This window comes from Dryobates pubescens, chromosome 9 (assembly GCF_014839835.1).
Source record: "Dryobates pubescens isolate bDryPub1 chromosome 9, bDryPub1.pri, whole genome shotgun sequence".
Classification (NCBI taxonomy): Eukaryota; Metazoa; Chordata; class Aves; order Piciformes; family Picidae; genus Dryobates; species Dryobates pubescens.
Genome location: NC_071620.1, coordinates 16,222,618 through 16,237,074, shown reverse-complemented (window position 1 = coordinate 16,237,074; position 14,457 = coordinate 16,222,618). Strand labels below are relative to the sequence as shown.

At 45.6% G+C, this 14,457-nt stretch overlaps 1 protein-coding gene across 2 annotated transcripts in view; it reads right to left on the bottom strand.

Moving 5' to 3' along the window:
• Positions 1-14,457, bottom strand: part of GNAL (G protein subunit alpha L) — a 231,519-nt gene that overhangs the window by 10,301 nt on the left and 206,761 nt on the right. For both annotated transcript variants that reach the window (XM_054164121.1, XM_054164123.1), the window contains exons 6-9: positions 5,987-6,041; positions 3,209-3,282; positions 2,300-2,358; positions 1,944-2,064 (exon numbers count right to left, since the gene is read on the bottom strand). In XM_054164121.1, the coding sequence (XP_054020096.1) occupies positions 1,944-2,064; positions 2,300-2,358; positions 3,209-3,282; positions 5,987-6,041 (309 nt within the window). The remainder of the gene's footprint in view (positions 1-1,943; positions 2,065-2,299; positions 2,359-3,208; positions 3,283-5,986; positions 6,042-14,457) is intronic.

The window sequence follows — 14,457 nt, the reverse complement described above, 5'->3', positions numbered from 1 at the left end:
CATCAGCTCTTTCTTGAAGCAGGTCCAGCCCTCCTGGACCCCTTTATTTTTAAGGGCTTTCTCCCAAGGAACCCTCTGAATTGTTTCCTTGAGCAACCTGAAGTCCGCCCTCCGGAAGTCCAGAGTGGAGGTCTTCTTGCTGGCCCTCTTAGCTTGACTGAATACTGAAAATTCTATTATTTCATGGTCACTGGCCCCTAAACAGCCTCCGACCACCACATCACCCACCAGCCCTTCCCTGTTGGTGAAGAGGAGGTCAAGCATAGCCTTGCCCCTGGTAGGCTCACGCAGCACCTGGGATAAGAAGCTGTCCTCCATGCAGTCTAAGAACCTCCTAGACTGCCTCCTCTCTGCTGTGTTGAGATCCCAGCAGATGTCAGGCAGGTTGAAGTCGCCCATAAGGACAAGGTCAGGAGATCTTGAGACAGCCTTAAGCTGTCTATAGAATGCTTCATCGACATCATCCTCCTGGTTGGGTGGTCTATAACAGACTCCAACCAGGATGTCTGCCCTACCGGTCTTCCCTCTAATTCTTGCCCACAAGCATTCAACCTGATTGTCCCTAATCTCTAGCTCAATGGCATCAATATTCAGACATTTGTTTCCAGATTACCCTTTTGATATCAGGTTAGTAAAAGGTTATTTCCTAAAAGCACCCAGTCCAACATCAGACATTGCTGTCTTCTTTGTTTGCTTTTGCTGAACCAAAAGGCTGGAAAGCTGCCACTGTCTTACCCAACAGCTCACCCACACAGATATCCCATCTTTTAGGGTAGCCTCTAGGACAGCTGATGAATCAAAAGATTCCTTTTCTTCCCCAGTTAGCATCATCACTTTGGGCCCAGATTGCTATTTGGTCTACGATTTACATGCACTGGTGGCAGGACGGTGATTTAATGGCAGTTACAATCAAATTAGATCTGCAATATCATCCCACAAGGCAGCTCTCAGAGAAGAGTCCTACGAGAGTGGCTGCCCTGTGGGTAGTCAGTGCAGCACCGGCTGGTGAATCAAATGCAACGCCAACAGCTTGCTGCTCCTGCTGCTGCATTTGAGGAGGAGACTAAACGTAGTTTGGAGGATACTCTCAATGATGCCAGGAAGGGGTCTCCTTTGCTTCCCTCATAGAATCATAGAATTGTCAGGGCTGGAAGGGACCCCAAGTTCCAACCCCACTGCCATGGGCAGGGTCCCCTCACACTAGTTCAGGTTGCTCAGAGCCCTATCCAGCCTGGCCTTAAAAACTTCCAGGGATGGGGCTTCCACCACCTCCCTGGGCAAGCTCTTCCAGTGTTTCACCACCCTCATGGTGAAGAACTTCTCTTGACATCCAGTCTGAATCTACCCACTTCTAGTTTTGCTCCATTTGTCCTATCACTACCTGACATCATAGTATCAGTCAGGGTTGGAAAGGACCACAAGGATCATCTAGTTCCAAACCCCCTGCCATGGGCAGGGACACCTCACACTAGATCAGGCTGGCCAGAGCCTCATCCAGCCTGGACTTAAACACCTCCAGGGACGGGGCCTCAACCACCTCCCTGGACAACCCATCCCAAGGCTTCGCCACTCTCATGGTGAAGAACTTGACCTCCTCACGTCCAGCCTGAATCTCCCCACCTCCAGCTTCATTCCATTCCCTTAAAGTCCCTCACAAACTTTTCTGAAGGCCCCCTTAAGATACTGGAAGGCTACAATACATCTCATTGGAGCCTTCTCCTCTCCCATGGAAGCTGGCACAGGGAGCTTGCCCTTTCCCATCTGTCCCCACACCCTGTGTAGTTCTGGCAGCAGCAGTGAAATGCTCTGTGCACCGATCCTGTACTGTGGCCCTACCTGGACACTGTCTGAATAAAAGACCTGAGCATACAGTAAGGGAAGTCCTATTTTGTAAGTGTAACTGTAGCTGAAGCGGGGAGGGTGAGGGAAATGAGGGGTTTTACCTGTTATTCCAAATACTTTTGAAAAGGTCCAGGGATTCCCGTAGCCTGTTTGTGTTGTTGTCCTCCCTTATGACCATGTTGTAGCTGCTGCAAGCCACAACGAAGATGATAGCTGTGACATCTGGGCAGAGCACAGAAAGGGAAAAAAGGAGAGAGGAAAGAGCACCTCTGTTATCCTAGCACATACTCCTCAGGCTAACACTGCCATTACTCCCCAAACTGCCAAAACCACCCCAAGAATGTATCTCTGACAGTGGACTCCTGTGTTAGGGACACCCTGTGTATGAATGTGAGTATTAAGCTGCTCACACTCCAGAGAATAAGCTCAAAATAAAAGCGGGGAATGTTTTTCTTACCGTTAAAGCATTGGATCCATTTTCTTCTCTCATCTCTCTGGCCACCTACATCAAACATGCTGTTAAAAAGCCATAGGATGTTATATCACTTATGTGTACTAGGAAAGTCACATGAAGCATGCAGCAAGAGGGTTTAGGTTGAAAATCTGACAGCCCCAAGGACTGCCCAAAGGGAGAGGGAATTGCTGATACTGCACTGCACATCAGAGAGCTGCACAGCTGCACCTGCCCAGCTCTGCCAGGAGCAGACTACTGACCCACAAAATGAGAAACACACTATTTTTTTAGGGCAAGTCTTGGCCTTTCCAGCTCACAGAAGCACATGTGGCATGTAAGATTTGATCTACAGCACTATAAACAAGGACAGGTATGGGCATACTCAGGAGCGTGGTGGGGAGAGTGCATCTCTGTAAGGACAAGGACAAGGGGGCAGCTCTACTCCATCGGTGCCATCTCCTTTCTGGGAAGGGACTTGTGAGAGGAGGCAGCCCCGTGGGTGGGTGTTTTACAGATGCACAGCATAAAAACGTCTATGAGCACAGAGCCTACAGTCCCTGGAAGAAGGGAGAAATTTATCTCCCCTTGGCCTGCTGTACAAGACCTGACTCGTGGCAGCATTCAATCTGACTTCATCAAGCTTTGATCCTCAAAAATATTTGACAAGTTTATAGTGCTGTATCATGGAACAGCCACAACCCCACAACAGAGCACTGCCAATACACAAGACTGGCATCAGCTCTTTTTACAAAATACGAGGTGATTTTCCTGGGATCTATGGAAAGAAAGCTACAAAAACCCCACCAGAAAACCCACCCTAAACCTACTATAGGAAGCACACACGAGCACAGACATCTGAACTAAGCTGTTGAAAGTTAGTTTGGATTCATAAATGATTACTAAGAAACTTACTGGAAATTTACTTTATCTACTTGAAATCTTGTTTCAAAAATCCCTGATGTCAGCACTCTGCATCTTAATAGGTCCTGCAAATGAGAAGACAGCAGCTGATTAGCAAGGTGCTGTTTGGGTTTTTTGCCCCCTAGTATCTGCTTTTAAAAGCACTGAACATTATTTTCCATGAAATGTTCCATTCAAAGATCAATCAAACCTGTTGGTAAATCTGCCTTTGTCCATAGTGACACATGGGTAGACACAAACATCACCTCTGCATGGGGCTTGTGCATACCTGGAGAGCAGTGTTCTTTATGCACACTGAAAACTGTAATTGGTGGCCATATCATTTTGTGTGTGATGTGGCTAATCAGATCTGAAACAAAAACTAAGAAAAATACGTTCTTCACCTTGTAAAGCCAAATATTCAGATGTCAGAAAACTCCAGATTCACAGTTGCCCAGGCAACTTTCACTCTGCCCTCTTTTGTAGTGAATGAGACAGGAATGCTGGCAGAGGAATAGTTTGTGACTAGGTAATTACAGCCCTGTAACAGAGCATGGGGGGAACAGAACTTAAGCTGTACAGAAATATGGCATTTCTTCCTTATTTTTCAAACCAGCTAGACTTTGCAACTTAAATAACATTCTTTTAGTAATTAAAAAGAAAAATACTAATTTCCTAGATTCTCAAAGGAAGTAGGCAAAAAGCAATTTCTGATGCATACCTCAGGCATCTAGCTCACCATGTGCCATCGTCGGCACAGGCAGCGTTTTCAGCCTTGACTATTCAGCGCTGCTGCTCAGGCAGCAGGTGCAGAACAAAACTAGAGGCTGGAGAAGGCTGGTGGCTGCCTGGTGGAGATGAACCACCCTGAGAAGCCACCTCTGAGCAAGGCTTCCTGCTTGGGAGGGGAGTGCTCCCTTCTTGGGGTGAGGGAAGGGCTGTTCAGTCTAGCTTAGCTCTCCTTGCCATGCAGTGGGAAGGAAAGCACACTCAAGTCATTATTTTGGGGTATTGCCAAAAAATGTAAGCAAGCCAGGGAAAAAAGGAGTGATTTTTACCAGTTAATTCAGCAGGAGAACTAATACAGCTAATAGGATGAAAACTCCAAAGCAAAAGAGAATCCTTTAGAGCAAAAGTTTTCTGCCTGTCAAACACCAAAGGTATTTTCTGAGCTTTGGAGCCCCAGGACACTTCTTCCCAAAATAAATACCAGGAAAAAATTCTAGATGATGAAGGACTGCTCCAGGTAGAGAAAGGGCCTCCCAGGACAAACATGGCAACAGGGACATATGTACTGAAACCAAAAATGAGGCTTTGCTTAATTCACTTCTCTCCCCAGCTGAGTGATATCAATGCTGAAATCAGACCATGAGGCCTAGATGGAGCAAATCCCATTGCAACTTCCTTGGCCTGAAAATGTCTGGAGGGCTTTAGTAATTGATCCTCTATTGAGTCAACTATACAAGCTTCACCTTATAACACAAGGCTTTGGCTGCCTTAAAGAGTCTGTCTAAGGAATGGGACATGCTTGTGTTTACAGAACTGAGCTAGGTCTGAAGGAACAGGCTCTGCTCCACACACTTCCTTGTGTGGTCCCTGGCCAGTCACTTAAGCTCTCTGCAGTTCAGTCCCCAACTGCACAATGAGATTTGGCAACTGTGTTTTTTGACATCTTGTATGGTTGGAGCGACTTAGCCACTGCAAGGATTCTCTCCTGCCACCTTTATTTGCAGTTCACGACGTGGTCCACAATCTTGGCTGAGACCGTTAGACGATAGATACCAGCACTGAGAAATAACAACCTCAGAATAAATTTGCCAAAGGAAACCACACAGCCTGAGCTCAGGCAAGGTGGCTGAAGCAGCCCACCATGGTGAAGTCCATTCTTACTTCAAGGCTGCACCACTTCAGCCTGAACTTTACTGACGGAGTTTCCCAGTCCTCTGTAGAGAGAGGAACATTGCGTATTGTCCTTCATCTAAGGCTTAAAGGGAAACTCTCCTGCTCGCAGGAGACGGGCACAGGCTGGAAGGAAGGTGTCTGCATGCCACAGAAGTCTGTGAAGTCCGTTGGTTTTGCTGATGCTCTCCCCTGAATTTGGCCACTGGACCCACTGGAAACTTCTCTCTCTGAAGGACCTGTCTGATGGACATGGGCCATCTCCCTCCAGGTTTCCCTCATCTCCATCAGTGAAATAAGACATTACTTCTGTGTAGTGAAAGCTGGTGAGGGAAACCATGGGCTTTTACATTTCTATTTCCTGTTCCCCTTGCTTTGTTTGTGGGAAACAGAATCATAGAACAGTCTGGGTTGGAAGGGACCTCCAAAAGTCATCTAGTCATCTAGTAAGCAGGGGCATCCTCAACTAGATCAGGCTGCCCAGAGCCCTGTTGAGCCTGACCTTGAGTATCTCCAGGGATGGACAACCTGTTCCAGTGTTCCATTACACTCATGGTAGAGAACTTGTTCCTAACATCCAATCTAAATCTACTCTCTAGTTTGAAATAATTTCTTCTTGTCATATCACTATCGGCCTTTGTAATGGAGAGTAAGAAGAAATACCAGACTTACTACAGGAGACCAATTTATATGGAGTAGCAGCAAAAGACAAGCCTGCACCACCAAAAAGCCTCTGCTTCTTTAACACACATTAATCAAACTGCGAGACTGCATTTTGGTACTCCGTGGTATGCCCCGCTGCCAGTCGCTGTTGGGACTAAAAGAGATGACATGGAGAACCTGTACAGCAGGGTGTCTTGGTTCAGCCCCTGCCCCATGAGTTACACTGACCTGATCTGTGGGGGTGTAGTCATCCATACTGACGCTGTCAATTCTTTCCAAAAAGCTGGAAGAAAAACAAACATGCACTTAGACATGTAAAATACTGCCGAGGAGAACACTTTTCGCTGCCTTTGCTGGTTTAGACTCCTGCTGCAAAGCAAAACACAAGCCCAGTGGTGAAGGTGCAAGCCTGACAATTTGCTTGCTGTGGTAATCCACCATACTTCCATTGATTGAGGTTCCATCTGAGCCAAACAGCTTCATACCCAGACTCTGTTTCTATACAGCTCCATATTTACCATTAAGCAGTACCCACATATGGTCCAAATACAGTTAAAGTAATAATTTTGTGAGGTCCACTAAAAAAAATACTAACCCTGTGCCATTACATTGCATGGTTGCTTAGACATAGAAAAGATTTTGGGGTTTAAAAAGGAAAATGGGGTGAAGTGTTGCCTTTGTTTAGCATAATGCTAGTCCAGCATCATGTTGTATGAAACACAGGCTCAGTAATGTTAGCAGAAATGGGTGTTAATATACACAAATAGCTTTGGATTGATATGCTGCTCTGAACACTGCAACTAAAGCATTAGAAGAGGAAAGGAAAATGGACTTGAGGCGAAGGCTAACCAATCTGACTCTTTACCTCACCAAAAATCAGTGAGATGTGTAAGGTGAAAACACAAACTTAAAACTGCAGGGAAGGGTGAGAGAAAAGGGAATCAGAAAATAAGCAGGGAACCACATTCCCCGGTTATTTACAGCACCTTTTCAAGCTTTAACTCTTTCCTAGGACAGGCTAGAATGGCAGTATTAAGGATGCAAAGACATGATTTTTCATGTAGCATCACAGAACCACTAAAGCTGGAAAAGACCATAGAGTCCAACTGTAACCCAACCAACATGACCATTAAACTATGTTCTGAAGTGCCTCATCTACAGCTTCTTGAGCATCTCCAGGGATAGTGACTCCACCACCTCCTTGGGCAGCCTGTTCCAATGCCTCACCACTCTCTCAGTACAGAAATTTTTCCTAATGTCCTCCCCTGGCACAACTTAAGCCCACTTCCTCTCGTCCTTTTGCTAGTTACGAGGAAGAAGAGACCCACACTGGCTTCACGTCAACCTCCTTTCAGGTAACTGTAGAGAGCAGAAAGATCTTCACTCAGCCTTCTCTTCTCCAGACTAAACAACCCCAGCTCCCTCAGCCACTCCTTGCACAAGAAACCCTCCAAACCCCTCACCAGCCTCATTGCTCTTCTCTGGATACCCTCCAAGAACTCAATGCCTTTCCTATAGTGCGGCACCCAAAACTGAACACAGTACTGAAGCTGTGGCCTCACCGGGGCTGAGTACAGGGGCATGATCACTTCCCTATACAGCTAATACAGGCAGGTTCTTCTCTCTCACTTCCACCCATTTCTTAAGATTTCATGTGAGCCCAGCAAGCACATTTTCCCCAGACTGCCCATATGACTTAGAAGCTTTCTTGAATTTCTGCATTGTTACTTGGAAGTTGACAGTGAATATCCCACCAGCTGACTCATCCTGCTACAATATTATCAAGATTTCTTTATCAGCTGGCAAGTTTTCCTCCCCAGTTTCACTTGGGTGTCCATGTGGAATCTACTTAATTACAGTGGGAAAGACAAAACCCTGGTGAACTCTTGACTTCCAATGTGACTCACTGTTAACAGAGGGGTCACACAGGCTGACCAGTTGAAAAAATACCCCCTAAAAGCCTGTTTGCCATTCTCATACCATTTTCCCACGGATATGAACTGAGAGGAAAAGAAAATACGCAGTGTATATATTTACTTACACTATTTTTCCTTTTTTGAACCCCCATTGTTATAGCAGGGAAACAAAATGTAGTATCTACAGTTAGAATATCCATCTTTTCTTTCTGGATGATCAGAGTGTGACAACTAAGGATATTGTTTAAAAAAAATAACAACAATTATGGTTTAGCACCACACAAGGAGTGCTTGACAGAAGAACTGTAATGAATGAACTCCAAAGGAAATAATAATGTTACAAAACCTCCTCCCCCACCAAAAGCTACCAGAAGCAAAGTGCATCTTTATAGTCAGCTATGGGTACCAGGAGAAAAGAGCCATGTTCAGACCCAACCTTTTGGCCAGATGATTTTCAAAACCTTGAGAATACTGATTAAGCAAATTCAACTTCAGTTAACCCCAGGGGAACGCAGACACCGCAGCAGAGTGATGCACTTGAAACTGGAGCACCTATCCTTAACACAAATTCTCCTCTTGAGAAGAGAAACAAAGGCAAAAAAGCCAAACCCCCCAAAATGCCTCCAAGCTGAATCCAGTCAGGTTTGCAGAATTGATCCAAAATGGTTAAATTGGGTATTTAGAACCAATTCACATCTCCCTCACCTCTACAAACAGCACTTCAAGAAGGTTGTTGGTTGTTAGCATTTGCATTTTCCAAACAGGTAAGGAACAGAGCAGTGACTAACAGAGAGTTATGCTACAAATAATCCATGGCAGGGTTGGGAAGGAGGTAAGTCCTTGGACAGGACTGTAGAATGCTTTTGGTTAGAAAAGGCCTTTAAGATCATTGAATCCAACCATTACCTGGTGCTAAACCATGTCCCTCAGCACCACATCTCCATTTTTTTAAATGCCTCCAGGGTTGGGGATTCAGTCACCTCCCTGTGGAGCCCATTCCAGCATTTGATCCCCCTTTCAGTGAACAAGCTTCTTCTCATATCCAATTCAAACCTCCTCTGGTGCAACTTGAGGCTATTTCCTCTCCTACTTGTTACTAGGGAGAAGAGAACAACACCCACCTTGCTCAAACATCTCTTCAAGGAGTTGCAGAGTGAGGAGGTCTCCCCTCAGCCTCCTTTTCTCCAGGCTAACCAATCCCAGGTCCCTCAGCCACTCCTCACCAGACCTGTCCTCTAGACCTCTCATGAGCTTCATTGCCATTCTCTGCACACACTCCAGCACCTCATGTCCTTCTTGTAGTGAGGGGTTCAAAACCAAACACACTCCTCAAAGTGCCTCACCTGCACCAAGTACAGGGGAACTATCACTTTGCTACTCCTTCTGGCCACACCATTCCTGATACAGCCCAGGATGTTATTTTGTGGCCACTTGGGCATATCGCCAGCTCATGTTCAGCTGGCTGTTGATCAACACCCCCAGGTCTTTCTCTACTGGGCAGCCTTCCAACCACTCTTCCCCATGCCTGAAGTACTGTGTGAGGTTGTTGTGGCCCAAGTGCAGGACATGTCACTTGGCCTGGTTGAATCTCATACCACTGACCTTGGCCCATTGACCCAGTCTGTCCATCTCCCTCTGTAGAGCCTTTCTATCCTCAAGCAGATCAACACTCCAGTCATCAGCCTTCTCCTGGTAAAAGGATCCATTTCAAATACCCTAAACTGCAACACTGCAGTTAAGAGAGAACAAGTGCTGACAAGTGTCATGCACTTAAAAACCTTTCCCTTGACTTAGCAGCTGTAACCTTTTATGCTTGTAAGGTTGCTGGCTGCATGTGATCTATATTAAATTCAATACAACAATGGTCAAGGTTTTACCTGCTACCCCACTGCACTCAACTGCAATGGTATCACTAAAAACTAACAAATCAACATGCAACCCCTATTAGGTTTTGGCTGAGTTTTGTAGCTTTACAGAAAATGAACCCTTTCATTGTGAGAGGTGGGCTTCCTAAGAATCCTTTGGCAAATACTTTAAACCTTCACTGAGATTTCTAGACACTGAAATACAAAATGCTTTCCCCTTTTGAAAGAAAATCAGTTCTTCAGTACCCTTCACATAAGCTCCACACTTGGTTAACTAGCACAGTATCAAAAAACAGCTCTGACAGGTAATGCACATGGTAGGTACAAATGATGGATTCCAGCACTGCCTCATGACTGAGTCTGCCAAAGGTTAGAGTTAGAGCTGGACTGGCCACTAAATGAGTGACAGATGCTCTCTACTATCTCCTCTCCCTTCCCAAAAAGGGAAGAGCAAAGGGCATGAGGAAGCGAGACTTAGGAACTGGAAAAGAAAACTAAAACAACTTCAGTGAAAATAAACAGTAAAATCAAATATATACAATCACACATGAAGCCAATACTGAACCCAGCTCTCCTGATGAGTCACCATCACCACTGACACTGGCAGAAATTTCAGTGGCAGAAGGGAACCAGATTTGCAGTATCACAGTATCACTCAGGTTGGAAGAGACCTCAAGGATCATCGAGTCCAACCTGTCACCACAGACCTCATGACTAGACCATGGCACCAAGTGCCACATCCAATCCCCTCTTGAACACCTCCAGGGATGGTGACTCCATCACCTCCCTGGGCAGCACATTCCAATGACGAATGACTCTCTCCGTGAATAACTTTCTCCTCACCTCAAATCTAAACCTCCCCTGGCACAGCTTGAGACTCAGGAGATGGATTCTGAAATTGGATTCAGGAACTCATGGATCAAGATCAAAGGTAGAGCAGACAAGAGTCCTCCTCAAACACTGCCCAGTGGAAAAGAACTTGACCCTGGTGATCCCTCAGGTCAGTCATGAAGATGATGTCCTTTGTTGGGTCTGTTTAGGGCCACCTGCTCTGTCTGCTCGTCCCCTCAGGTGCCACCTCTGACTTGCACCCCAAGGTGGGGCACAAGATGCGGTAGTGCCCTTGGTCTGCACAGGAGCAAGTCTAAGCCAGAGCCTTTCTGCAGCTCAGCCCTTGGCAGTAACTCTCCCATCGGTGTTCTCACTGCTAGAAGCAGCCCCTGGCTGTGCAAACCTGCCCTGAACTTCAGAAAGTGCCCTCACTGAGCAGAGACTGAGCTGGGAAGTCACAGCACTGACCAGAATTGGTTTTGGTCTAGCTCATATGGGGACATAAACATACTGACTTCATCTTCATTACTGTATAAAAATGAGAAAACTGGAACCACTTTCTAAATTTCTTTCTAAAGCATATTAATTTCTACTAATCCTAAATGCATTTATGAATTATGTTCTGTCATAACAGGCATGTTTTTACAGATACACATACCAGCAAATGTTAAATTTCTATGATTTAAATCTCAATTTTAAGTGCTTAAAGTATGAAGATACTTCCCAGCAGTGGCAATGCTCATGGCTCTACTCAAAGAATCAGTGTGAGGAAAATACAACTGCAGAAAAACGGGTAAAAATGGACACCAGTACCTCTTTTATCTGGTGGTTTTGTTGGTGTGCCTTTTTTTTTTCCCTTTTCCCCAGCTCAGGGATAAAATTATTTTCACAGAATTATGCCTTGCTACAATTCTGACAGGTCTTCCAGTTCTGCAGCTTCTATAGAAACACATACTCAGGATTTATGTTAACTCTGCAGTGACTGCTCTGTAGGCATGTGCAATGAACTCTAAACTCACACATTTGACTCAAGACATATGCTAAAATATTCATATTTACACTTCACAATTGGGGTTTTATTTATAAAAGATTCAGTATTATGATTTATATGGCATTAAGGTTCTTCTTAATTGTATGGTAGGGTGCTTTCCATTTCCTTATATGGAACAGCACAAACTACTCTTTTATTTTTTAGCTCAGCCAGGCAAGACATTGGAAGGAAAGTCTTCACAGCTCTGTTTGGAAATGCAGCGGTTTGGTTTGCCAACAAATTAAAAGGAAAGAAAAATGGACTGATAAAAGTTGAAAAAAACCTGATCACGAGCTACTGACATTATTATATCTATTATTAACCTGATCTGTAGTTTTATAAATATCTCCTGTTGAGTTTCCTTGGAAACTCAGCTGACACTTAGTTTGACAAGCAATCTCTAAATTTTATATTATGCAAGCTGTGAACACAAAAGTACAGGTTTTAGATCTGCCTGCCAGTGTATGTGGGAACTATCAATAAGCATTATTCACTTCAAAAACCATGGCAATCTGAGCAGCAGTAGCAGCTATATAAGGACTTTATGGAAAAAAAAATCATAAATGCACAAATAAAGAGGAGGTAATAGTACCTAAAATTCCTTTTCTCACTGGGTAAATCGCTACGTAGCTCTGTGTAGATATTCTGACCCCATGAACAAAGTCACAATTAAAGGAGAAATCATGTCTTGAGAATAATAAATAGACACAAGCCTCATGCTGTATTTGTATTCTGACATCCAAAGAGCTGGGAAGATGGAGTGCGACACCGCAGGTCAATACGCAACAAACTACACCTTTTAATAAGTCTTTGTCTACTTCAAGCACTTCTTACGCTCTCACTCCAAAATTTCGGTGGCCTTGTGTCAAAAAGTAACCGTGGAAAACAAGAAATCAAACTCATGCCAACATGATTCTCTTGAAAATAAAAGAGTGACGTGGCAAATCTGTAAGGTTGTAGCTTGTCTCAATATTTTCCTCAACTAAGGTGTCAGGGCCAGCAAACACTTCCGATAGATTGGTGAGAGCGTTGCAAACTCCTCAGCCTGGTTCAAGAAACTCAAACAAACCAGAAGCACCATAGCCTATGAAACCAGGCAGGACAGGGCTTTGACATTCACCCTCTTTGGGTTGCAGTAAGTCACATGTGAGGCAAACAATTCACAATGAGAACACCTGCCCAGGTCTCTAGGGAGCTGAAATGGAAAAAAAATTCCCTCACCCCGCTTTTCTGTTGTAGTCATTAGGGACAACATCAAGATTTGAACTTTTTCTCTCCCTCCCTCCTTCTTTTTTCTTTCCATAAAATATAATTTTACAAATCACCCCAGGGATTACAATCTTGTTAATTCTTCCTGCAATACCTGAAATAGGAGAATACAGATTTCTGGTTTTCAGAATACCTTAGGCTCCACAGCTGTGAGTCAAGCAGCCTCACATAATTCTGATATATTTCCTGGTAACTGAGGAAGACAATGAAAAAAGCCCCTGGTAATATTCTAACCCCTAAAGGATTAATTTTCCCAAGTAATTTGCTGAAAATATCCACAGACACCCCCCTCCCTCCCCAGGTAAAATTTAACAGCTAAGGATTTTGCTGACAAATTTAAATAGCCACAGTATTTTAGATACAGGTAGTGAAGCTTCTTCCCTCTCTCCTTCCATATCACTCTACAGTTACTCCTCAGCAGGGCAGCAGAGGGAGAAGGGAAGAGAGGGATCCATACCTGTTCTGGATCCACTCTGGCTCACCTCCACTGAGTTTTGAATGACCTGCACAAGCTGTTATAGAAGAAAATATCCAGTGCAAACACTGAAGATGCTGCTGAAATAGCCTACTTTTTTCTGCAGGGTTAGAAATCTGGGTACTGTTACTCATTATCGAGTGTTTTTGGCATCTGCTAAGAATACTGTTTCCCCGGGGCGTCCCTTTCCCCCCCGGTGGTTAAAAAGCAGCTATCTGCATTCCAACCGGCTCTGCAGCCGCTGGCGGTGGCGTGGCACTCCGTGAAGACGGGAGATGACAGCAGGGACGAGGCAGATGCTTCTCTGCCCGCGGGGCCCGGGGAGACCCGGCCGGGCGAAGCGGGGACTGCAGGGGGCAGCCGCGGCCCGGCCGCGCTCAGGCTCCACCTGCTCCGCCGGGCCCGGCCCCTTCTGCGCGGCCAGGCTCTCTCGGCGCAGCCGAACCCTCCGGGCTCTCCCTGCCCTTGGCTCCGCCAAGCTCCCTGGGCCCGGCCAGGTTCCCCCGGCACGGCCAGGCCTCCAACGCCCCACCGGGTTTGCTCTACCCGAAGGGGGTCTCTCTGCCCTCAGTCCAGCCAGGTTCCCTCGACCCGGCCAAGCTCCGTCTGCCCGCTTGGGCTCTCACCTCTGAAGATCACCCCTACTGCTCGAGTAGGGTCATCTGGATTAAATCACCCAGGAACAGCTCCAGGTGGGTTTTGAATGCCTCCATAGGTGGAGGCTCCAAAAGCTCTCTTGGTAGCCTGTTTCAATGCTCTGCCACCCTCAAAATGAAGATTTTTTTTCTTTAGGTTTACATGGAACCTCCTGTCTCCCAGTTTGTGTCCACTGATCCTTGTCCTGGCACAGGACACCACTGAGAAGAGTCTGGCTCCACCCTCCTAACACTCATCCTTTAGATACTGATAAACATTAGTGAGATGCCCCTTCAGTCTTCTCCAGGATAAGCAGCCCCAGGTCTCAGCCCTTCTTCCTAAGGTAGATGTTCCAGTCCCCTCATCATGTTAGTGGTCTGCTGGAGATTCTAGGTGCAATTTTCCTGTTCTAGTGAAGACTCCAGGCATCTTGACTGGAACATGTTCAGATACTGAGGTTCAGCTGAACCTCAGAGTGATATTTTGCTAGAATACAGGTGGGAGGTGAATCTAATAATGTTCTTCAGAATTTACTTTACTCATCTGTTTCCAGTTGCCACATTTCCACCTTTTTTCCCCCCTAATTCCCAACCTACCAGTGCACCTCACAGAGCATTGCTCAGGGCTGGCCAAGGGCTGGTTGGAGCTGACAAAACTAGTGGGATTTATCCACAGAA